We start from the raw sequence: 26850 nt of genomic DNA, 5'->3' as shown, positions 1-26850 counted from the left end.
TGTAACCTCTGAACAATCTATCCAAATGAAGTTAAAAACAAAGACAGCGATTTGACACAGGAGTCAGTATGTCTGTACTAAAGAGTCCTCACTCAACACACTTGGAAAGAACTTGCCATTATACAGTGTCTTTTACATCTCAGGGCACTTCGCAGCCAATGAATTACTTTTGAGGTTCAGTCACTTGTTTTGTAGGAAAACGCGGCAGCCAAATTATGCACAGCAAGGTCCCACAAACAGCAAATGAAATAAGTGACCAGTTACAGTAGTTTGTTTTGGTGGTCTTTGTTGAGGAATGAACACTGGGGGGAAAATGCATTGAACTGTCAGCCTATTTCTGGAGTGAGCTTCAACCAACAACCTTCTGATTCAGAGGCTACCACACAGCCATGCTGACAAAGAAAGCCAGGATTGTGAGCTGCAGCCTGTATCGTGATTAAACTCTGACCTCACCCAATGTTTACTTAACAGAAATGAGTCCTTAAAGGGACACAACTTCACCTTAGCAGAAGAATATTACATTCTGCATTACACCACATGGCATGTTGCTTATAAAACAATGTATCATCTGATTTGCCGGGAGTAATGCTACAGGAGACCCGATAGTTTTTTTTAAAGGGAAGTGAATTACACCCTTTAAATTTAGTTTTATCCAGGATGATAATCTAAGTGGCAATTGGAAAATTTCATTCTGCTATCACACAACTCGCTGGTTCCTCAATAGTCAATGTTCACAAATTGTAGCTCCACATTTCAGATTTCTGCTTTTTTTCTACATTACCCAACATGGCATTTATGCCATTTTTCTGGTTAAGTTTCTTTACATATTCTTCAAATTTAAAAACATTTGACAAACATTTTCCTCTATTTTTAGAATATCTTTCTCATCACTTTTGGTTCCTTCTGTGCCACATTCCCAGCCAAGAATGTGGTCAGATGATATGTTTGGAATAGAGACAGTAAAGTATCCACACTGTATCTGCTGGTGGTTTTCACAGCAACGCCTCTCTTTCCCCCAGTTGCAAATGTAAATGCGGTCACCAGAGGGAGAAGCCGCCATTTGTTCTGGCTACAGGTGGGCTGAACGCTCAGACCACCTTTACAGGCCATCAACAGTTTTTCTTTCTGGCTCATATAGAAACCTTCATCTGCCACCTGGGAATCTCCGGGTAAATGGAGTTGAGTTACAGTTCAGCGATGAGCTAATTGAATGGTGGAACAAGCTCAAGGGGCTGAACGGCCGACTCCTGTTCCTATATTCCCCTTCAATATAAAAGGGCAGCCTCAGGCTATACTAGAAAACTGTTTATTGAAGCAGTTCAGCTATATAAAAAGAGGGCAGTTTTATTATAAAACATACCCTTTTATGGTCACACAATGTACAACTGAACAGAAACTGCAGCCATAATAGTGTTGTTTGGGGTTCATACTGAATGATACAAAATCAATCAATAAAACTCCAAGGGAAAGCTCAGACATTGTAGCAAAATCTATATAAGAACATAAGAAATAGGAGCAGGAATAGGTCATTTGACCCTTCGAGCCTGCTCCGCCATTCAATAAGATCATGGCTGATCTTCTACCTCAACTCCACTTTTCTGCATTATCCCCATATCCCTCGATTCCCTTAATACAGGAAACTTTCTTTTATCCGGCACGGACGGGACCGACGTGGTGCCGGTTCATCAAAAATTCCGGATAACCGAACGCTATTGTAAAAGATACGGCGCTCAAAGCAACAAACCCTGTTGCTTAGCAACAGGTTCATAACAATGGCCACAAGTTGCAAGCGTCTCTGTAGCTTAGCAACAGCTGCAGCCACACCCTTGCACAGCAACACATGGAGCAAGGCAAGTAATAAAAGTTACCTGAACCTACTCCTGAATTTTGCCAGTTAACCAACATTTCCGGTTATTTAGGGGCCGGTTAATCGAAAGTTTCCTGTATTCAAAAATCTATCGATCTCTGTCTTGAATATACTCAAAGACTGAGCCTCCACAGCCCTCGGGTAGAGAATTCCAAAGATTCACCACCCACTGTGAAGAAATTGCTCCTCATCTCAGTCCTAAATGGCCGACCCCTGCTTCTAGATTCCCCAGCCAGGGGAAACATCATCCCTGCATCTACCCTGTCAAGCCCTGTAAGACTTTTGTATGTTTCAATGAGATCACCTCTCATTCTTCTAAACTCTAGAGAATATAGTCTACTCAATCTGTCCTCATAAGACAATCCCCCCATCGCAGGAACCAGTCTGGTGAACCTTCGTTGCACACCCTCTATGGCAAGTATATCCTTCCTTAGGTAAATGTAGGAAATCACACAACACCAGGTTATAGTCCAACAGCTTTATTTGAAATTACAAGCTTTCGGAGTGCTGCTCCTTCGTCAGGTGAAGCCTGGTGTTGTGTGACTTCCTACATTTGTCCACCCCAGTCCAACCCTGCATCTCCACATCATGGCCCTGGTGTTGTGTGACTTCCTACATTTGTCCACCCCAGTCCAACACCGGCATCTCCACATCATGGCTTCCTTAGGTAAGGAGACCAAAACTGCGCATAATACTCCAGGTGTGGTCTCACTGGGCCCTATATAATTGCAGTAAGACGTCAAATGCTCTTGTAATAAAGGCCAACATACCATTTGCTTTCCTAATTGCTTGCTGTACCTGCATGTTAACTTTCAGTGATTCGTGTACAAGGACACCCAGGTCCCTCTGAACACCAACATATCCCAATCTCTCACCATTTAAAAAATACTCTACTTTGCTATTTTTCCTACCAAAGTGGATAACTTCACATTTCTCCACATTATATTCCATTTGCCATATTACATTTGGTCCCCTCATCTAAATAATTGAAGTAGATTGTGAATAGCTGAGGCCCAAGCACTGATCCTTGTGGTACCCCACTAGTTACAGCCTGCCAACCCGAAAATGACCCATTTATTCCTACTCTATTTTCTGTCCGTTAACCACCCTCAATCCATGCTAGTATATTACCCCCAATCCCATGAGTCCGAATGCCTTCTGAATATCCAAATACACCACCTCCACTAGTTCCCCCTTATCTATTCTGCTAGTTACAACTTCAAAAAACTCTAATAGATTTGTCAAACACGATTTCCCTTTCATAAATCCGTGTTGACTCTGCCCAATTCTATTATTATTTTCTAAGTGCCCTGTTACCACATCCTTAATAATAGATTCTAGCATTTTCCCTACTACTAATGTCAGGCTAACTGGTCTGTAGTTCCCCGTTTTCTCTCTCCCTCCTTTCTTAAATAGTGGGGTTACATTTGCTACCTTCCAATCCGCGGGAACCGTTCTAAAATTTATGGAATTTTGTAAAATTACAACCAATGCATCCAAGATCTCTGCAGCCAACTCTTTCAAAACCCTAGGATGTAGGCCATCAGTCCCATTAATTTCTCCAGTACTACTTTTTTACTAATACAGTACTAATATTTTTCAGTTCCTCATTCTCGCTAGACCCTTGGTTGTCCACTATTTCCAGGAAGTTTTTTGCGTCTTCTTCCGTGAAGACAGACACAAAGTATTTGTTTAATTTCTCTGCCATTTCCTTATTTCCCCATTATAATTTCTCCTGTCTCAGCGTGTAAGGGACCCACGTTTACTTTCGCTAATCTTTTCCTTTTTACATACCTATAGAAACTTTTACAGTCTGTTTTTATGTCTCTCGCTAGTTTACTCTCATATTCTATTTTCCCTTTCTTTATCAATTTCTTGGTCCTCCTTTGCTGAATTCTAAAATCCTCCCAATCCTCAGGCTTACTACTCTTTTTGGCGGCATTATAAGCTTCTTCCTTTGATCTAATACTATCTTTAACTTCTCATTAGCCACGGTTGGACCATTTTTCCTGTGGGGTTTTTGTGCCTTAAAGGAATGTATATTTGTTGTAAATGATGTATTAATTCTTTAAATGCTAGCCATTGCTCATCCACGGTCATACCTTTTAATGTAGTTTCCCAAACTACATTAGCCAACTCGCCTCTAGGTTTTAGGTTCTAAAAAGTAACAATATTTGGGAGTATATTCAAGGCTGTCACAAGAATTCAGATAATGTGTTAACTACTCAAGAAAGTATATTTCAATTTCGGATTGTCACAACCTTGAAATACATTACCAGTCATTGTTTACTCTCAGTACTGAAAGATGATTTAGGCGAGTTCAAATTTTAATCATACATCACGTTATTTGTATTATACAACAAGTTTCACTTTCACCAATAATAGGGAACTCTGAAATAAATCTCATGATACACCAAGTTCATTAGAGAAGCGTTTTAAACTGGATTCAAGAAATAATGTAGTCAAACATTGATTTTTAACATACATATGTTTACACCAGATACTAGAACAATGCAAACTAACCTAGTACTTTAATAAGTAGTTCCACACAGTTTTGGTTTTCAGACAGTGCAGAGCCAACCTCAGTGTTTATGGATAAATTAGCAATCACTCTTATCAGCTTTATTAGGACGTCTTCCACCTCAGAGAGTCTTTGGTTCTTAGCGTCATCCATTTCACTCTTGTTCTGTGTCTTCGGTGGGGTGATTTTTACTTTAACATCTAGCTCATGATATGTTTGAAATAGAGTCAGTAAAGTTTCCACACTGTGCTCCTGCTTATAAAACTCCTCTCTTGCTTTATTGTTCTTTGCAGTCATGTTTCCCAAAGTAAAAACAACACGGACTACTAAATCCTAGAAGGGGAAAAAATGCGTTTTGTAGATGAGGACTGTAACCGGTAAAGTTTACTATAAAATACTATGAGCTCAATTTTACACATAGTCATAGCCAATGGGTGGAAAGTTTAGCCTATTATCCAATTTTTGCTTTAAGATCATAAATATGCATAGATAGAAATGGTGGAGGCAGCATATTTTGGCTATCACCAATATGCTGAAATACAAGACCTTCATTTCCCATTTTATTAAGAAGCTAGGCTTTACCTTCTGGATTTATAAACACAATTGCTCACAGATTCTGGGGCGTATATGCAATTATAACCAAAAGAGAAAGATAGATGGATAGAGAAAAAGAGAGGAAAAAGATTGAATGAAGAGACACACAAAGAGCAAGAGACACAGAGCGTGACTAGGAGTGAGACAAGGGGGGAATTTTAACCCCCAAAAAAGGGCAGGTTTGAGTCAGGTGGGAGGTTAAAGTGTTAAAAATCTGAATCCCAATCCTACTTCCGGTTTTAATGCAGGCGGGAGGAGGAGGGGGGCGGTGGTGTGCAGGCAGCCAACCCGTTCCCAGGAGGTGGGTAGGCACTTTAAATATGATAATGAGGCTGGGAGCCTCAAATTTAACTTGCTTTGCTGGTTTAACTGTGACCCGGGAACCCCAGCAGCTGCAGCAGGCCCCCCCCCCGCCCCGAGGTAGGGGATCGGGCTTACCTGGGGCTGCGGCCTCTTCTTGAGCGTTCCCCACCCAACTGGAAGCCAAGCCTGCCCATCAGACTGACTTCTGGTCAAGGAACCTGTTAGTGACATCACCGGACTTCCAGGTTTCCTACGCGCTACCTGGCCCCCGCTCTTGATGGGTCCAAAAGTTAAAATTTCTCCCAAGGAGACAGAAAGGCAAGGGTAGAGAGAAGGAAATATTTTGCATCTATATATGGTCCTCAGGATGTCCCAAACCACTTCACAGCCAATCAATTACTTTTGCATTGCAGTAATTGTTATGTGGCAGCTTATTTGTGCACAGCAAGATGATACAAACAGCAAATTAAATGAATGGCTAATTAATCTGTTTTAGCTGGTGTTGGTTAAGGGAGGAATGTTGGCCAAGGCACAGGGTGAGAACCTCCTGCTCCTCTTCAAATTAGATCTTTTATATCCACCTGAACAGATAGAGTGGACCTCAGTTTAACATCTCATCTGAAAGACAACTCCAGCATTGTGGCACTGCCTAGCCTAGATTATATGATCAAGCCTTATATTGAACCCATGACCTTTTGATTCAGAGGCCGGAGTACAGCCCACTGAGCCAAACTGAAACTTAATTAAAAACCAGCTAGGTTAGTGCTATCTCAAGTAAGATACAGCTCTTGCACTTGGCCCTTCCATATGATCAAGATTGGTTATAAAATCACACCATGTGCAAGTTGCTTTTTTCTTGATCAAAAATGAACTAATTCTAACCTAATACGTACTACAAATAGTAATCTTAGCATTTTGAAAATAATACTTACATGTTTTATCCCATGTTGGAAAACCAACTTCTATACCACACAATGGTTGATGTTTATCATAACTTTATCATTTCTACAGATGTAACTACATTTGGAATCACACAAAGTATTACTTGAAAAAAATTAAAAAGCCAATGTAAAAAAAGTCAGGTAAACTACTTTTCTTCCTACAGCTGCGGATATATAATATGGGAAACAGTAGAATTACAAGTTACAGGAAAGTACTGGTTTTAACAATTTAACAGTGCCCTCTACTATTTATTTTGATACAGAATTGAGAGGGGTGGGTCCAATTGAGTCAATACTGCTTTTGCTCTTCAAAATTGAATTTCATAGGATAAAAATTCCAATGATGGCATTAGGGGGCAAAAATGGAGCATAATAAGACTTGGTGACGATTAACATCTGTGTCCACCTGAACTTCCAGATGGGCACCAATTAAAGTATTCATGGCAAACTCCCACCTGAAATGTGGGTGGGACTGGGAGCTTGTATACACGTGGCTCGAATTTAGAAGTGCTACAAGTATTTACAGGTTTATAGCAGCATCTTAAAGTAGTGCTGAGCCAGAAGTAGTATCTTGCAAGGCAAACACACTGAAGAATTTGGCAGTATAGCCCCAAAAAATGGATTATCACAGCAGAAGAACAGGCTGATTCAGTCATGTATTTTTACAGGTCCTGTTTCATGAGGTCCAGTACACCCTCCCCAGGGGAGAACTGTACCATCATCCTTTACATCCAATGTGGAATGCATGAGAGGAGGTTGATTTGGTGTACAGTACCCGCAGGACCTGGATACAAATGAGCACTTGGAGAACTGCCAAGGTAAGATAGTTCAAAAGTGCCCTATAAAAAAGGAGAGGTTAAAAGGTCCTCACACCAGACAGCCTTACAACACTATGCAGCTGCATAATGCACAGTCACTGACGAAGAACAAGGATGTCTTGCTACAGTTGTACAGGGCCTTGGTGAGACCGCACCTTGAGTATTGTGTGCAGTTTTGGTCGCCTTATCTGAGGAAGGACGTTCTTGCCATGGAAGGAGTGCAGCGAAGATTCACCAGGCTGATACCTGGGATGGCAGGAATGACGTATGAGGAGAGATTGTGTCGATTGGGCTTATACTCACTGGAGTTTAGAAGATTGAGAGGGGATCTCATCGAAACCTATAAAATTCTGTCAGGCCTGGACAGACTAGATGCAGGAAAGATGTTTCTGATGGCCGGGGAGTTCAGAACCAGGGGTCATAGTCTAAGGATAAGGGGTAAGCCATTTAGGACTGAAATGAGGAGGAATTTCTTCACCCAGAGGGTGGTGAACCTGTGGAATTCTCTACCACAGAGGGCGGTGGAGGCCAGTTCATTAAATATATTCAAAAAAGGCTAAAGGGATCAAGGGATATGGGGAGAAGGCAGGGACAGGGTACTGAATTTGGATGATCAGCCATGATCTCATTGAATGGCGGAGCAGGCTCGAAGGGCCGAATGGCCTACTCCTGCTCCTATCTTCTATGTTTCTATGCTGGATGGTCATTTGGGTGTCACTGTATATCCTCTTCAATTTACGTCTCAACACATCCTTTCTGTTTGGAGGGAAAATTAGCTCATAGCAGGAGAAAGCAAATACACACTGGAGGACGGCTTGTTAATCTTATGCAACTGATATCCCTTAAGAAGGCCACGCTTGACATAATCAGCTAGGAGTACAGAGAGAGAGTAGAGCAAGATAAAGCTGAAGGCCTCTCTCAGGCTGAGAGCGAATACAATGCTTCTTTTGTTATGCCCTTTGCTCCTCATTAACTCAGTCACTGCAACACAGGCATACACACGAGCAAAACAGTTTGAAGGGCTTCTTAAAGGCAGGATTCTTGCATTTATTCTTCTCCTGTTTCTCTAGGCATGCCATGAGAAGCAGGCACAGCTCCCAGGGGCTCTCAAGAAGCCAGCACATTACAGCAGCCTGCAACTCTCACTCCACTTGTTGCAAGCACCAGCCCAGGTACATCCACTACCAAGGGATTTGAATAATGAGTATGAGGAGTATTATTGGGTGAAGCACTGAACATGTGAACAGGAGCAAGTGGAGGTGGCAGTGGAGCCTAGTAATTTATACCTCACAAAGCCTTCTTATAAAAGAAATTACTCTCTGATCAGGATTGTCTACAGGAGTCATTTGAGCCCCTCCAAAACTCCCTACAAAGTCTGGCTAGCACTAGCCAGATCTGTGTAATGGTGCAGGAAGATTTTGCAGCACCACCGTCCACAATGGAACAAGGGACAACTCCAGGCTCATCTGCAGCAGAACTCCCAGTGGCAAAGATCCTAGGGCCAGTCAGAGTACCGCTCATGAATGTTCAGACAAACTGACCCAAGCTACAACAAGCTATCTTGTCTGAATTCAACATGCTGAGGGATCAGATCAAGAGGTACTAAACTCATTGCTGGCCAGAGGTCTGCTCTCATGCAGATCATTGGTCATGCTCAGGTAGTGCCCACCAGCAACAGCATTGCTGGAGAAGTCATGGATGCAGTAGCTGTCTCTCAACAGGGAGCCACATTGTACCATCGCGTACTCCTGTGCAAGAAGATATGCCAGAAAGTGGTAAGGACCATAAAATTGCATAGAATTTACAGCACAGAAACAGACCATTCAGCCCAACTGATCTGTGCTGGTGGTTATGCTGGAAGAGAAGGGGGGTAGCTTTATTGATTAAAGAAACTATTACAGCATTAGTAAAAGAGGATATAGGTAACAGAAAGCAATCGGCAGAGACTCTATGGTTAAAATTGAAGAATAAGAGAGGACTTAAAACTGTAATGGGAGTTATCTACAGGTCTCCTGATAGCAGCAATGGAGTGGCAGAATGTCTTAATACAGAGATTAGAGAGGTTTGTAGCAAAAGTAGAGTTGTTTTAATGGGAGACTTTAATGTTCATGTAGATTGGGAAGAGAAGAATAACTCAAGTTAGAAAGGTAGTTAATTTATTGAGTGCATTCAAGATAGTTTTCTAGAGCAATATGCTCTAGAGCCAACAAGAGCACAGGCTAGATTTAGTAATGAGTAATGAGCCCAGGTTTAGTTAATAATCTAACAGTAAAGGAACATTTATCTAACAGTGATCATAATATGATCAAAATCAATATAAAAGCAAAATACTCAGATGCTGGAAATCTGAAATAAAAACTGAAAATGCTGGAAATACTCAGTAGGTCAGGCAGCATCTGTGGAGAGAGAAACAAAGTTAACGTTTCAGGTCGATAGTGTAGATGCAGGGGACTGGGAGAGATATAAAGAACAGCAAAGGAAGACAAAAAAGATAGTAAGAGCTGCAAAAAGGAATACAAAAAGAAACTAGTGAGGGATATCAAGATTAACACACAAAGTTTTTACAATTATATTAGAAGAAAAAGGGTATTCAAGGGTTATGTGGGCCCTTTAAAAACAGATGAGGGTAAAACTGCAAATGAATATAAGGAAATGGCAGACTTGTTGAATAATTACTTTGGCCCAGTCATTCGGGTCCCAACGCATGAGTACGGAAGGGGTACTCACGCGTGGGCCCGATGGAAGTGCCGGTTTTCAGGATGCACAGCGCATGCGCTGAAAACCGGCATTTCCTGTCCTCTGAACCAAGGGGTTAAGAGGCGGAACGCGTGCGACGTATCAGGCAGCGCGTGCGCGCTGAAATTCCTTTTTTTGTAAAGAGTTGCCCGTGCGTAAAGGCCTCCGGTTTTTACGCTTGAAAAAACCAGACGTAAGTACTTAGTTTTACAGGTAAGTGGTCTATTAATACAATTTAGAATTTTTTTTCCACAGGTTTATTATTTTTAAAGAATTTACAGTAAGGTAAGTGTATTTTTAGACCCGATTTGTTAAAAAATTATTTTTTTTTAAATTTGATTAATTGTTTAAAATAGTTTTTTTACAGTTATTCATAGTTCATTTATTTAGTGGGATGTTTTTTTAACTTTTATTTGTAGTTTAAGTGCTGTTTTGGGCGCCCTGAGTTTTCATGAGTTTTCCAGTTCTTACTATCAAACTCATGAATGAACTTTTGCAACCTCCCATTGGTTGCCCAGTGCCCACGTGATCCCAGCTGGCTCATCAAAATAACTACGCTTTAATTCTGTTTAAAACTACTTTACATTCTTCCAAATAATGTAAAAGTATTTAAAACTTTATAAAAGTTACCTAAAGATTAATAAAAATACAAAAAATGTATTTAAAATATTGCTCTGCATGTAAAATTGCTTTGCAGCTTGTGTTAAAAATTGGGGGCGTGGCCTATGTTAAGGAGACCTCAAGGGGCGTGTCTAACTTAGACTCCGCGCTCGAGGCTTCGCGCTGGCTGCACTCCTGGGCGGCGTGACGTCAGACGCTGCCCGGAGTAATCAACTGAAAACAGGAATTGCAAGCGTCCCGGGAGCAGAACGGCAGGCACGCCGGGTAAGTGCATATCGGGGGCTTGCACGCGCGGCAAGCCCCCGAACCTAATTTCTGGGCCTTTGTGTCAGTCTTTACAGTAGAGGAAGAGGATAATATACCTGATATTCCAGGGAAACTAATAATGAATCAAGGACTGGAACTCGCTAAAGTAAGCAAGAAAACAGTATTAGAAAAAAATAATGGCACTAAAGACTGACAAATCCCCAGGACCTGATGGTTTCCACCCCAGGGTTTCAAAGGAAGTAGGTAAAGAAATTGCAGGGAAGTTACTGGAGTCTATAATTAAGGTTGTAAGAGCTTTTACAAGTATGTAAAAAGGAAAAGATTAACAAAAGTAAATTTGGGTCCCTTAGAGGCAAAGACAGAAGAAATTATAATGGGGAATAAGGAAATGGCAGAGACATTAAACAAATATTTTGTGTTTGTCTTCACAGTAGAAGACACAAAGAACATACTGGAAATTGTGGGGAGCCAAGGGTCTATTGAGAGTGAGGAACTTAAAGTAATTAATATTAGAAAAGAAAAAGTACTGGAGAAATTAATAGGACTAAAAGCTGACAGATCGCCTGGACCTGATTGCCTACATGGGAACGGTAGCAAAGTGGTGATGATTCAGAGACATGGGGCCCGATTTTGTGAATCATGCGGGAAATGGGCGGGTTCCCCGAATGTGGGGTTCCAACCCGAAAAAAAATGGGTCAGCCAGCTGTATGCAATTTTCCCTCAAGTGTCCAATTAAATTCCAGTGTGTGGGCAGCCTTGCTAATTGTCCATTTCCAGTCAGAAAGCCCCACAGTATGATGTCATAATTCGTGGTGCTTTCAAGGTCCACAGCAAGCACTGCATCCTCTGAAGACTTCCAAACGAACCATGCAGGATGGCAGAGGAGCCTGCAGCAGCTGTGGCCAGTGCCAGACCCTGAGCTGCCTCCAAATTCGACGAGGCTTCACTGCAGGCATTATTGGATGGGGTTAGGGCCCACAGGGAGGTCCTCTTCCCTAGGTCAGGGAGGAAGAGGCCTCCCACTGAGACAAAGGCTGCATGGATGCAGGTGTCAGCAGATGCCAACTCGCTGGGAGTCACCAGAAGAACCTTGGCATTACATCTCTAACTCCTTCCTTGACTCCCCCACAGTACCATCCAGAGCCCCCGTCCTCACTGTGGAGGAGGAAGAGGCTGTGCAGCCAGACTCCTCAGAGGAAGCTCCAACCTCTGAGGACGCAGAGTCAGCAGAAGTAAGCGCACCCAGCACCAGCGCAGACACTCACACCTCGGGGGGACCTTCGGGACATAGAGTAGTGTTGTCACCTGGTGTTTCACAGCTCACAAGTGAGCCTCAGCAGATTCTGGAGACAGGGACAGCAGTGGAGAGTCCTCGTCGGAGGGCGCAGGACTCTGCCAGCTCAGTTCAGCTGCGCTGCATGTCGACCCTCTGCCTCTGGGTCCATCCGCAAGAGAAGAGGTGATGGATCTCCATGCACAGATGCAGGAGTCTCTGGCTGCGAGTGTGGAGCGAATGGAGGAGTCCATAGCGACCATGAGCAGAGCCTTTGTGGAGTCATTGGCGCATGAACGCATCACCATGGAAAGGTTGGCAACCTCCATGGAGAAAATAAGTCGCCAGGGTATGTAAAACATGGTGAGTGCTAATAAGAGAATGACATCTCTTGAGGAGCGATGGCCATCTATTGAACAGAGAAACCAGACCTTCATGGAAGTCCTTCTGAGTAGGACTGCCAGTGCCGAAACGGGTCCCCATGGCCCCCTAATGCGCAGCAAGGTGCTCTCAAGCCACTTCCAAGCGCTAGCCCCTTCTGGCCTGTGCAACTTCAGGTGAGTGAGCAGCAGCCTGGTGCTCCTGTTGCTGATCCTGCTGTTCTTGGTTCTGCTGCTGCCGCCTCTGCTGCTGGAGATCCTGATAGCAAGAAGGGAAGGAGAAAAAGGCGTCCCATGCTTCTGGTAGATGCCTCCGCTGAGGAAGCACTGAGTGAGGGTGGCGAGAGGTGCTTCCCAGGAGCTCACATTGGAGAAGTGTGTGAGGCTCCAACCTTCCACAGCTGTGCCTAAGCCTTGAACAAGTAGCCCCAAGCCTGCAACAGCAAGGTCCTTCAACATACAAATGCTCTCCGTTTAAATCGCAGCTTTCCCGAATGACCTGCAGCTGAGAGCAAGCAAGCCGGGATGCTTCACGCCAGGTTTCATCAGCGGGGTTCCCCGCAGGCGTGTTTAGCATGGGGAACTCTTGAAAATAGCAAGGGCCCCTTAAAATGGCATTAAACATGCCAATAATTGCTGATTAGGGTCCCGGCGGCCAGTCCCGCCAGCAGCGGGCGGGGCTGAGTCGGCTCGCAGAGAAATGGCGGTCCGAAAGTCAGACGGGGTGGGGAATCAGGCGGGGGGGGGGGGGGTCGCGACCCCCTAATTCTGCGATTTTCGGCCCCCGCCCGCCTGAAAACCCGCCCGACGGCTGGCAGAAAATCGGGGCCATGAGTTCAAATCCCACTACGGCAGCTGGGGAATTTAAATTCAGTTAATTAATTAAATCTGGAATAAAAAGCTAGTATCAGTAATGGTGATCATGAAAATATCGGATTGTTGTAAAAATCCATCTGGTTCACTAATATCCTTTAGGGAGGGAAATCTGCCGTCCTTACCTAGGCTGGCCTATATGTGACTCCAGACCCAGAGCAATGTGGTCAACTCTGAAATGGTCTAGCAAGCCACTCAGCTGTACACAACTGCTACGAAAAACAATAAGAAGAATAAAACCGGACGGACCACCTGGCATCAACCTTGGCACTAGCTTTGGACATGACAATGGCACACCCAGCTCAGTCGACTCTGCAAAGTCCTCCTCACTAACATTTGGGGAATTGTGCCACATTGGGAGAGCTGTCCTACAGACTAGTCAAGGAGGTCAATCAACTCAGCCCTAGGACATCGCTGCAGGAATTCCTCAGGGCAGTGTCTTAGGCTCAATCATCTTCAGCTGCTTCATCAATGACCTACCCTCCATCATAAGGTCAGAAGTGGGGATATTCGCTGATGATTGCAGAGTGTTCAGTTCCATTCGCAACTCCTCCGATAATGAAACAGCCCATATCCGCTGGATTACATTCAGGCTTGGGCTGATAAATGGCAAGTAACATTCGCGCCACACAAGTGCCAGGTAATCACATAGAAACATAGAAGATAGGAGCAGGAGTAGGCCATTCGGCCCCTCGAGCTTGCTCCGCCATTTAATGAGATCATGGCTGATCATCCAAATTCAGTACCCTGTCCCGGCTTTCTCCCCATATCCCTTGATCCCTTTGGCCTTAAGAAGAAAGATATCTAACTCCTTCTTGAATATATTTAATGAATTGGCCTCAACTGCCTTTTGTGGTGGAGAATTCCACAAGTTCACCACTCTCTGGGTGAAGAAATTCCTCCTCATCTCTGTCCTAAATGGCTTACCACTTATCTTTAGACTGTGACCCCTGGTCCTGGATTCTAACCGCCATCGGGAACATCCTTCCTGCATCTAGTCTGTCTAGTCCTGTTAGAATTTTATAAGTTTCAATGAGATCCCCTCTCATTCTTCTAAACTCCAGCGAATATAAGCCCAATCGACCCAATCTCTCCTCATACGTCATTCCTGCCATCCCAGGTATCAGCCTGGTGAATCTTCGCTGCACTCCCTCCATGGCAAGAACATCCTTCCTCAGATAAGGCGACCAAAACTGCACACAATACTCAGGTGTGGTCTCACCAAGGCCCTGTACAACTGCAGCAAGCCATCCTTGCTCTTGTACTCAAATCCTCTCGCTATGAAGGCCAACATACCATTTGCCTTCTTAACCGCCTGCTGCACCTGCATGCTTACCTTCAGCGACTGGTGCACAAGGACACCCAGGTCTCGTTGCGCTTCCCCTTCTCCCAATCTATTGCCATTCAGATAAAAATCTGCCTTCCTGTTTTTGCCACCAAAGTGGATAACCTCGCATTTATCCACATTATACTGCATCTGCCATGCATCTGCCCAATCACCCAACCTGTCCAAATCATACTGGAGTTTCTCGGCATCCTCCTCACAGCACACACGCCCACCCAGTTTTGTGTCGTCTGCAAACTTGGAGATATTACATCTAGTTCCCTCGTCTAGATCATTAATATATATTGTGAATAGCTAGGGTCCTAGCACCGATTCCTACAGTACCCCACTAGTCACTGCCTGCCACTCGGAAAAAGACCCGTTTATTCCAACTTTTTGCTTCCTGTCTGCCAACTAGTTCTCTATCCAAGTCAGTACCTTACCCCCAATCCCATGTGCTTTAACTTTACACGCTAATCTCTTATGCGGGACCTTATCGAAAGCCTTCTGAAAGTCCAAATACACCACATCCACTGGTTCTCCCTTATCTATTCGACCAGTTACATCCTCAAAAAATTCCAGTAGATTAGTCAAGCACGATTTACCTTTTGTAAATCCATGCTGACTTTGTCCGATCCTGTCACTGTTTTCCAAGTGCTCTGCTATTACATCTTTTATAATGGACTGTAGCATTTTCCCCACTACTGATGTCAGGCTTACCTGTCTATAATTCCCCGTTTTCACTCTACCACCTTTTTTAAATAGTAGGGTTACATTAGCTACCTCCAATCCATGGGAACAGTGCCAGAGTCTATAGAATTTTGGAAGATGACCAGCAAGGCATCTACTATTTCTAGGGCCACTTCCTTAAGTACCCTAGGATGTAGATTATCAGGCCCTGGGGATTTATCGGCCTTCAATCCTGTCAATTTCCCTACAAATACTGATTTCATTCAGTTCCTCCCTCTCATTAGACCCTATGTTCCCCGACATCTCTGGGAGGTTATTTGTGTCCTCCTTTGTGAAGGCAGAACCAAAGTATGTATTTAATTGGTCAGCCATTTCTTTGTTCCCCATTATAAATTCCCCTGATTCTGACTGCAAGGGACCTACGCTTGACTTCACCAATCTTTTTCTCTTCACATATCTATAGAAGCTTTTACAGTCAGTTTTTATGTTCCCTGAAAGCTTACTCTCATACTCTATTTTCCCCCTCTTAATTAATCCTTTTGTCCTCCTTTGCTGAATCATAAACTGCTCCCAGTCCTCAGGTTTGCTGCTTTTTCTGGCCAATTTATATGTCCTCTCCTTGGATCTTATGCTATCCCTAATTTCCCTTGTTAGCCATGGTTGCGCCACCATTTTTGTTTTATTTTTATGCCAGACAGGGATGAACAAATTCTGTAGTTCATCCATGCGATCTTTAAATGTTTGCCATTGCCTATCCACCGTCAACCCTTTAAGTAACATTCCCCAATCCATCCTAGCCAACTCGCGCCTCATACCATTTTAGTTTCCTTTATTTAAATTCAGGGCCCTAGTCTCTGAGTCAACTACTTCACTCTCCATCTTAATGAAGAATTCTATCATATTATGATCGCTTCTCCCCAAGGGGCCTTGCACAACAAGATTGTTAATCAATCCTTTCTCGTTACATAATACCCAGTCTAAGATGGCCTGATTTCTAGTTGGTTCCTCGACATATTGGTCCAGGAAACCATCCCATATACACTCTAGGAATTCCTCCTCCACAGTATTGTTACTAATTTGGTTAGCCCAATCTATATGTAGATTAAAGTCACCCATGATAGCTGCTGTGCCCTTATTGCACGTGTCTCTAATTTCCTGTTTAATGCCATCCCCAACCTCAGCATTACTGTTTGGGGGTCTGTATACATCTCCCACTAATATTTTCTGCCCCTTGGTATTTCTCAGCTCTACCCATACAGATTCCACATCATCAGAGCTAATATCCTTCCTTACTATTGTGTTAATCTCCTCTTTAACCAGCAATGCTGCCCCACCTCCTTTTCCTTTTTTCCTGTCCTTCCTGAATATTGAATACCCCCTGGATGTTGAATTCCCAGCCTTGGCCACCCTGGAGCCATGTCTTCATAATCCCAATTACATCATATCCGTTTACCTCTATTTGCTCAGCTAATTCATCCACCTTATTACGAATGTTCCTCGCATTAAGACACAAAGCCTTCAGGCTTGTTTTTTTAAAACTCTCAGTCCTTTTAGAATTATTATTTACTGTGGCCACGTTTGATTTACACCCTTGATTTCTCTGCCTTCCACTTTTGCTTTTCTCCTTCCTTCCCTTTCCTCTGTCTCCCTGCACAGGTTCCCAACCCCCTGCCATTTTAGTTTAAACCCTCCCCAACAGCACGAACAGACACTCCCCCTAGGACATCGGTCCTGGTCCTGCCCAGGTGCAAACCGTCCAATTTGTACTGGGCCCACCACCCCCAGAACCGGTTCCAATGTCCCAGGAATTTGAATCCCTCCGCCTTGCACCATTCCTCTAGCCACATATTCATCTGAAATATCCTTTTATTTCTACCCTGACTAGCATGTGGCACTGGTATCAATCCTGAGATTACTACCTTTGAGGTCCTATTTTTTAATTTACCTCCTAACTCCCTATATTCACCTTTTAGGACTTCATCACGTTCTTTACCTATATCGTTGATACCTATATGCACCACGACAGCTGGCTGTTCACCCTCCCCCTCCAGAACGCCCTGCAGCCGATAGGAGACATCCTTGACCCTTGCACCAGGGAGGCAACATACCATCCTGGAGTCTCGCTTGCGGCCGCAGAAACGCCTATCTATTCCCCTTACAATAGAATCCCCGATCAGTATAGCTCTCCCGCTCTTTTTCCTCCTGTCCTGTGCAGCAGAACCACCCATGGTGCCAGGTAGTTGGCTACTGCTGCCTTCCCCCGATAAGCCATCTCCCCCAACAATATCCAAAGCGGTATATCTGTTTGAGAGGGGGATGGACACAGGGGACCCCTGCACTACCTGCCTGCGCCTACTACTCTGCCTGGCAGTCACCCATTCCCTTCCTGCCTGTGCAGCCTTTACCTACGGTGTGACTATCTCCAACAAGCGAGAGTCTAACAACCGCCCCTTGACATTCAATGGCATTACCATCGCCGAATCCCCCACCATCAACATCCTGGGGGGTCACCATTGACCAGAAACTTAACTGGATCAGCCACATAAATACTGTGGCTAAAAGAGCAGGTCAGAGGCTGGGTATTCTGCAGTGAGTGTCTCATCTCCTGACTCCCCAAAACCTTTCCAACATCTACAAGGCACAAGTCAGAAGTATGATGGAATACTCTCCACTTGCCTGGATGAATGCAGCTCCAACAAGTAGCTCGACACCATCCAGGACAAAGCAGCCCGCTTGATTGGCACCCCATCTACCACCTTAAACGTTCACTCCCTCCACCACCGGCGCACTGTGACTGCAGTGTGTACAATCTACAAGATGCACTGCAGAAACTTGCTAAGGCTCCTTCAGCAGCACCTCCCAAACCTGCGACCTCTACCACCTAGAAGGACAAGGGCAGCAGGCGCATGGGAACACCATGACCTCCAAGTTCCCCTCCAAGTTACACACCATCCTGACTTGGAAATATATAGCCATTCCTTCATTGTCTGTGGGTCAAAATCCTGGAACTCCCTCCCTGATAGCACTGTGGGAGTACCTTCACCATACGGACTGCAGCGGTTCAAGAAGGCAGCTCACCACCACCTTCTCAAGGGCAATTGGGGATGGGCAATAAATGCTGGCCTTGCCAGCGACGCCCACATCCCAGGAACAAATGAAAAAAGACACCCTAGGGTTCTAAAAGAGGTGGCGGGAGAGATACTGAATGCATTGGTTTTGATCTTTGAGAATTCCCTAGATTCTAGAAAGGTCCCTGTGGCTTGGAAGGTAGCAAATGTAAACCCGCTGTTCAATAAAGGAGGGAGAGAGAAAACAGGGAACTACAGGCCATTTAGCCTGACATCAGTAGTAGGGAAAATGCTAGAATCTATTGTTAAGGACATATTGGAAGGGGAGGGCGAACAGCCAGTTGTCGTGGTGCATATAGGTACCAACGATATAAGTAAAAACCGGGATGAGGTCCTAAAAGCTGAATATAGGGAGTTAGGAGGTAAATTAAAAAATAGGACCTCAAAGGTAGTAATCTCAGGATTGCTACCAGTGCCACGTGTTAGTCAGAGTAGAAATAGAAGGATATTTCAGATGAATACGTGGCGAGAGGAATGGTGCAACGGGGAGGGATTCAAGTTCCTGGGACATTGGAACCGGTTCTGGGGGAGGTGGGACCAGTTCAAACCGGACGGTTTGCACCTGGGCAGGGATGGAACCGATGTCCTAGGGGGAGTGTTTGCTCGTGCTCTGGAGGAGGGTTTAAACTAAAATGGCAGGGGGTTGGGAACCTGAGCAGGGAGACAGAGGAAAGGGAAACAAGGATAAAAGCAAAAGATAGGAAGGAGGAAAACAAAAGTGGCAGTCAGAGAAATTAACGGTTTAAATCAAACGTGGCCACAGTAAATAATAATTCTAATAGGTCTAAGAGCGTTAAAAAAAACAAGCCTCAAGGCTTTGTGTCTTAATGCGAGGAGCATTCGTAATAAGGTGGATGAATTGGCTGCGCAAATAAAGGTAAACGAATATGATTTGGTTCGGATTACGGAACCATGGCTCAAGGATGGCCAAGGATGGGAACACAACATCCAGGGGTATTCGATATTCAGGAAAGATAGGCAAAAAGGAAAGGGAGGTGGGGTAGCATTACTGGTTAAAGAAGGGATTAACACAATCGTAAGGAAGGATATTAGCTCTGATGATGTGGAATCTGTATGGGTAGAATTGAGAAATACCAAGGGGCAGAAAACATTAGTGGGAGTAGTATATAGACCTCCAAACAGTAAGGCGGAGGTTGGGGATGGCATTAAAAGGGAAAATAAAGAAGCGTGCAATAAGGGCACAGCAGTCATCATGGGTGACTTTAATCTACATATAGATTGGGCTAACCAAATTAGTAACAATACTTTGGAGGAGGAATTCCTGGAGTGTTTACGGGATGGTTTCCTGGACCAATATGTCGAGGAACCAACCAGAGATCAGGCCATCTTAGACTGGGTATTATGTAATGAGAAAGAATTAGCAATCTTGTTGTACGAGGCCCCTTGGGTCGGAGCGATCATAATATGATATAATTCTTCATCAAGATGGAGAATGAAGTAGTTGACTCAGAGACTAGGGTCCTAAATTTAAATAAAGGAAACTACGATGGTCTGAGGCGCGAGTTGGGTAGGATTGATTGGGGAATGTCACTCAAAGGGTTGACAGTGGATAGGCAATGGCAAACATTCAAAGACCGCATGGATGAACTACAGTATTTGTTCATCCCAGTTTGGCATAAAAATAAAACAAAAAAGGTGACTCAACCGTGGCTGACAAGGGAAATTAGGGATAGCATAAGATCCAAGGAGAGGACATATAAATTGGCCAGAAAAAGCAGTAATCCTGAGGATTGGGAGCAGTTTAGGATTCGACAAAGGGATTAATTAAGAAGGGGAAAATAGAATATGAGAGTAAGCTTGCAGGGAACATAAAAACTGACTGTAAAAGCTTTTATAGATATGTGAAGAGAAAAAGATTGGTGAAGTCAAGCGTAGGTCCCTTGCAGTCAGAATCAGGGGAATTTATAATGGGGAACAAAGAAATGGCAGACCAACGAAATACATATTTTGGTTCTGTCTTCACAAAGGAGGACACAAATAACCTCCCAGAGATGCCGGGGAACATAGGGTCTGATTAAAGGGAGGAACTGAAAGAAATCAGTATTTGTAGGAAAATGGTGTTAGGGAAATTGATGGGATTGAAGGCCGATAAATCCCCAGGGCCTGATAATCTACATCCTAGGGTACTTAAGGAAGTGGCTCTAGAAATAGTAGATGCATTGCTGATCATCTTCCAACATTCGATGGAATCTGGAACAGTACCCATGGATTGGAGGGTAGCTAATGTTACCCCTCTATTCAAAAAAGGTGGTAGAGAGAAAACGGGGAATTACAGACCGGTAAGCCTGACATCGGTCGTGGGGAAAATGCTAGAGTCCATTATAAAAGATGTAATAGCAGAGCACTTGGAAAACAGTGACAGGATCGGACAAAGTCAACATGGATTCACAAAAGGTAAATCGTGCTTGACTAATCTACTGGAATTTTTTGAGGATGTAACTGGTAAAATAGATAAGGGAGAACCAGTGGATGTGGTGTATCTGGACTTTCAGAAGGCCTTCGATAAGGTCCCGCATAAGAGATTAGTGTGTAAAGTTAAGGCACATGGGATTGGGGGCAAGGTATTGACTTGGATAGAGAACTGGTTGGCAGACAGAAAGTAAAGAGTTGGAATAAACGGGTCTTTTTCTGAATGGCAGGCAGTGACTAGTGGGGTACCGCAGGGATCGGTCCTTGGACCCCAGCTATTCACAATATATATAAATGATCTGGACAAGGGAACTAGACGTAATATCTCCAAATTTGCAGACGACACAAAGCTGGGTGGGCGTGTGTGCTGTGAGGAGGATGTCGAGAAACTCCAGGATGATTTGGACATGTTGGGTGATTGGGCAGAAACATGGCAGATGCAATATAACATGGATAAATGTGAGGTTATCCACTTTGGTGGCAAAAACAGGAAGGCAGATTATTATCTAAATGGCAATAGATTGGGAGAAGGGGAAGTGCAACGAGACTTGGGTGTCCTTGTGCACCAGTCGCTGAAGGTAAGCATGCAGGTGGAGCAGGCGGTTAAGAAGGCAAATAGTATGTTGGCCTTCGTAGCGAGAGGGTTTGAGTATAGGAACAAGGATGTCTTGCTGCAGTTGTACAGGGCCTTGGTGAGACCACATCTTGAGTATTGTGTGCAGTTTTGGTCGCCTTATCTGAGGAAGGATGTTCTTGCCATGGAAGGAGTTCAGCGAAGATTCACCAGACTGATACCTGGGATGGCAGGGATGACGTATGAGGAGAGATTGGGTCGATTGGACTTGTACTCGCTGGAGTTTAGAAGAATGAGAGGTGATTTCATTGAAACTTATAAAATTCTGACAGGACTGGACAGACTAGATGCAGGAAGGATGTTCCCGATGGTCGGGGAGTCCAGAACCAGGGGACACAGTCTAAGAATAAAGGGTAGGCCACTTAGGACAGAAATGAGGAGGAATTTCTTCACCCAGAGAGTGGTGAACCTGTGGAACTCTCTACCACAGAAGGCGGTGGAGGCCAGTTCATTAAATATATTCAAGAAGGAGTTGGATATATTTCTTAAGGCTAAAGGGATCAAGGGGTATGGGGAGAAAGCAGGGACCGGGTTCTGAATTTGGATGATCAGCCATGATCACATTGAATGGCGGAGCAGGCTCGAGGGGCCGAATGGCCTATTCCTGCTCCTATCTTCTATGTTTCTATGTTTCTAGGATATGGTAACAGGGCACTTGGAAAATTACAATATGATTAGGCAGAGTCAACACGGTTTTATGAAAAGGAAATCGTGTTTGACAAATTTATTAGAGTTTTTTTGAGGGTGTAACTAGCAGGGTACAAAAGGGGAAACCAGTGGATGTAGCATATTTGGATTTTCAGAAGGCATTTGATAATGTGCCATACAAGAGTTTGTTACCAAGATGGGACTGGGGTAATATATTAGCACGGATTGAGGATGGATTAATGGTCAGAAAACAGAGTAGAAATAAATGGGTCATTTTCAGGATGGCAGGGTGTAATTAGTGGAGTGCTGCAAGGATCAGTGATTGGGCCTCAGCTATTTACAATCTATATTAATGACTTAGATGAGGGGACCAAGTATATCCAAGTTTGCTGACGATACAAAACTAGGTAGGAAAGTGATTGGGCAAGAAGGTGGCACATGGAGTATAATGTGGAGAAGTGTGAATTTATCCACTTTGGTAGGAAGAATGGAAAAGCAGAACATTTTAAAAAAGGAATAGTATGTTAGCCTTTATTGCAAGGGGGTTGGCATATAAGAGTAAGGAAGTCTTGCTGCAATTACATAGGGCTTTGGTGAGACCACACCTGGAGTACGGTGTATAGTTTTGGTCTCCTTACCCAAGGAAGGATATACTTGCCTTAGAGGGGGTGCAAAGAAGGTTCACTAGATTGATTCCTGGGATGAGAGGGCTATCCTATGATGAGAGATTGAGTAGAATAGGCCTATATTCTTTGGAGTTTAGAAGAATGAGAGGTGATTTCATTGAAACATATAACATTTTTAGAAGGTTTGACAGGGTAGATACTGAGAGGCTGTTTCCCCTGGCTGGAGAGTCTAGAACTAGGGGTCAAAGGGGGAAAAATTCAGTTGGTTTGCGCCTCCCGTTAGCGTCTTAAGAGGGCGTTAATGGGGCGCAAAGCAACTAGCGCCTGTGCGCAGTGATATTTGCGCCGCTCACGAAATTAACTAGACATTTTGCGGCGGCGCTAAACACTACTGCCACGATCTCCTGCGCCGGCAGATCGTGACGTCAGTCGAGTGTGCAATGCCCTGGTAGCGCCCTGGACCGGATATTGAGTGGTGCCCCCTGCCTTATCGCCTGCCGCTAGCAACGACAGGTTGAGGGGAGCGTTTTGCAGTCAGGAAGGGACTGGGGGAGCGCTATTTAAAGGCGACCGCTTCCTGCCTTTTTTTGTTGGTGACATTTTTGCACCACGCATTCTGAGAGAGAGAGAGAGAGACTTCCCGAGAGATTCAACGCTGTGTGAAGGAGTTTTGGGTATTGAACAGCACTTTGCAGGTTCATTTTGATTTGCCCTTCCTTGTATCGATTTAGAAGAGACTGTGGGAGCTGCACTTTGAGCTCTTTCCCTAGGCCTCTCCATTGTTCTTTCCAGCAGATTTGATGTACAGGTCTCTCCAGGCTGAGATTCAAGGTTGCAATGAGCAGGATGTGGGTGGAGATCAAGATCAACCCTCCCCTTTAAGAACTGGCTGGCGCCATTGTGTCTGTGTTCCATTGCTGACTGACATCACATGAGCTTCGCCAGCGCTCTGAGGTAGCGCCTTGCTCCTCGGCCTTTATGCCTTAAGACAGGTGTGTAGCGCCTGATTTAGCACTCCAATCACCTCCAGGGGCGATAAAAGCCAAGTTTGCAGTCGAAGGCGATAATTAGCGTCAGGTGCTAACCTTTGCACCTGGCCGATAATTGCGCCCCAAATGGGGCGATACTGAATTTCTCCCCCATAGTCTCAGGATAAGGAGTCGGCCATTTAGGACTGAGATGAGGAGAAATTTCAGCCATAATCTTATTGAATGGATAGCAGGCTCGATGGGCCATATGGCCTACTCTTGCTCCTATTTCTTATGTTCTTAGGACAGAGTGACTGAGCACTTAAGAGAAATTTGAGCTGATTAGAGACAGCCAACATGGATTTGTAAAGGGTAGGTCATGTCTAACAAACCTAATTGAATTTTTTGAGGAAGTCTATGGATGTAGTTTATATGAACTTCCAGAAGGTATTCACTAAGGTTCCACAGAGTTAGCTGAAATTAAAGCTTATGGAATTGAAGGTAAATTATTGACCTGGTTAGGAGATTGGTTAGGCGGTGGAAGTCAGAGAGTAGTAATAATGTGTATGTACTCAAATTGGAAGGAAGTGACGAGTGGTGTCCAACAAGGATCTATGCTGGGTCCTCAACTATTCACTATATTCATTAATGACATGTGGAGTCAGGAGACAAGTAGCGGAATGGATAGTAAGCTGGCTACAAAACAGAGAGTTGGGGTTAAAGGTAGTTACGCAGACTGGCAAAAGGTGGGAAGTGGTGTTCCACAAGGATCGGTGCTGGGACTACTGGTGTTCACCATTTACATAAATGATTTGAGATCTGGAATCGGAAGCACAATTTCAAAATTTGCGATGACACCAATTTGGGGGGTATAGTTCATACAGAGGACTGTGACAAAATACAGGAAGACATGAATAAACTTGCAGAATGGGCAGTAATTGGCAAATGAACTTCAATATGAATAAGTGTGAGGTGGTACATTTTGGTGGGAAGAATAAGGAGGCCACATGCTCCATGAAAAATAAGTGTCTAAATGGGGTAGAGAAACAGAGGGATCGAGGGGGTCCAGATACACAAATCAGTAAAAGTAGTGACGCAGGTTAATAAGGCCATAAAAAGCAAACAAAGCACTGGGGTTCGTTTCTAGTGGGATAGAATTGAAAAGCAGAGAAGTTATGTTAAACTTATGTGGCCCCCTTATTCCTCTGACCAAAACACACCACTTCACACTTATCTATATTCCACCTCACACTAATCAGGCAGCTACGCTGCCACAGATGTGGCAGAGGCAATTGCAGAGCCATTTAGACACTTATTGATGACCTTGCGCAAGGAGGAATGTGGCCACCAGAATCTCTAGCAGAAGCTATTGAAACCCTACAGGTAGTTAGCACACTTACTCCTTTCAATGGGAAATAACTTCAAACTCACATGTTAGGAGTTAGAATATACTAGCACTAAAAGGAAGCACCATGGGAAAATATATCAAAAGTTGATCGGTCAAGGCAACTGAAATGTTGCTTCAAGATATGATGAGCGTGGTCATTGTATGGGTCTTGTAGCTGCAATCAGTTTGTATCTTTGGATGGTAGAAGCAGGATCATAATCATATCTGAAGAAGGTAGCCTTAGTCCCGGAGGAGTTACCCTCACAGTCTGGCTTTGCTTCAAATAAGGGTGGCACAGAGATTGCTTTAGAATGAGGGAATCGTGACTGCAGCCTGGGAAATGGGCACTGATCTCCAACAATGAAAACATGCATTTAAATAGTGCCTTTAACACAGGAAAACATCTCAAGTCGCTTCACAGGAGCATAAATAAGACAAATATTGATGCCCAAAGAACAGGAGGATATATTTTTCATGCATTTAGAAAAACAGAAAAAGCAAGTCAAGATAATTTCTGTTGAGTAACAGACATGGACATATGCTAGCATTTCTTACTATTATTTGCCCCTCTCCTGAATGCCCTGTGTGGTGACAATGGTTCCACAGACGCAGCTCCCCTTGCCCAAGTGACCATTATCCAAGTGTTAGCCTAGATAATGTTGGCAGAAATGTCAATGTTCAAAACACAACTTTCTTATACAGGAAACTCTCTTTTAACCAGCAAAATTCAGGAGTAGGTTCAGGTAAGTTTTACTTCATATTAGTGGCAGTTCCTGGATCTGTGGCTATGTAACTGGGGTTCGTGCACTTGTTGCTAAGCAAAGGGACGCTTGGTCTGTGGCCGGAGTTCCTGCACATGTTGCTAAGCAACAGGGAAGCCTGGATTTGTTGCTGTGTACGAAGCTCTCGTACCTTTTAAACTATACCTCTCTGTAATCCGGACTTTTTGATAATCCGGCACCACCCCGGTCCCGTTGGTGCCGGATAATAAAGAGTTTCCTGTATTGTCTAAAAATGAATGATGACTAAGCTAAATGACTGAGCATTACTCACCTGACTAGTGATATCACTTTTTTTTTTTACATAGCACAGATTTAATCTGGAAAAACTTTATACAGAATATTCATAATCACAAAATGATTATTAATCTTGTGATTTTTCATTTTGAAGCTGCAGTGCCAAATATATTTTGAAATTAAAGTACAAACATGAATAGTACATACCATTCTATTTTCCTCCCCAAAAAAATAAACCTTATATTTTAACACAGTAATTTAAACTGAAATTGCTATGGAGTTACTTGTATTGGCCGCCATTGCGACTCATACCAGTCTACTGGGCTGTCAGACTATGAAACTCCATCACATGCAGTATGCTTTCCAATCAGATGCATGAGAAGGTGGGAATTCCTGGTTAACAGATAGTGGCAAGCAGAAGGTTAAATGTTTACAAATACTGCAGGACTGCAAAATGTATAAAGCTGCATGTATTTGTGATTTAAATGTAATTTAGTTCTTTGATCAGCCACGTTAAAACAGAAGAGCACGATAAAATGGGGTAGCAGATCATTTTAATATTTAAAATGGAAAGAAAATAGCATCAGTTTGCCAGTTTTAAAAGGAAAGCCATTCTGTCATTATATACCTAACAGCCAAAGCCTGTTTGTCAGGCACTTGAGACGATGGAACTCAGGACTTTTAGTCATGGTAAAACTAACCTGCTTCCTTTGGTGTCTGTGGAGGATGGTCAAAAATAATTGGTAACAGCTGGAGCATTCTGACAATGCAAGGCAACAGTCATTGTAGGCTGAAAGTTTGCTAT

The 26850-nt window shown here is 43.9% G+C and overlaps 1 protein-coding gene across 1 annotated transcript in view; it reads right to left on the bottom strand.

Moving 5' to 3' along the window:
* armc2 (armadillo repeat containing 2) overlaps nt 1-26850 on the bottom strand; it is a 127869-nt gene that overhangs the window by 37136 nt on the left and 63883 nt on the right. Inside the window, exons 9-10 of the mRNA XM_085998232.1 lie at nt 26747-26846; nt 4391-4721 (exon numbers count right to left, since the gene is read on the bottom strand). Coding sequence (XP_085854358.1) covers nt 4391-4721; nt 26747-26846 — 431 coding nt within the window. The remainder of the gene's footprint in view (nt 1-4390; nt 4722-26746; nt 26847-26850) is intronic.

Source organism: Somniosus microcephalus, chromosome 9 (assembly GCF_052327205.1).
Source record: "Somniosus microcephalus isolate GS21.2 chromosome 9, FLI_Smic_1.0, whole genome shotgun sequence".
Lineage (NCBI taxonomy): Eukaryota > Metazoa > Chordata > Chondrichthyes > Squaliformes > Somniosidae > Somniosus > Somniosus microcephalus.
The sequence above is the reverse complement of the archived record's forward strand: the minus strand, read 5'-3'. Positions and strand labels throughout refer to the sequence as shown.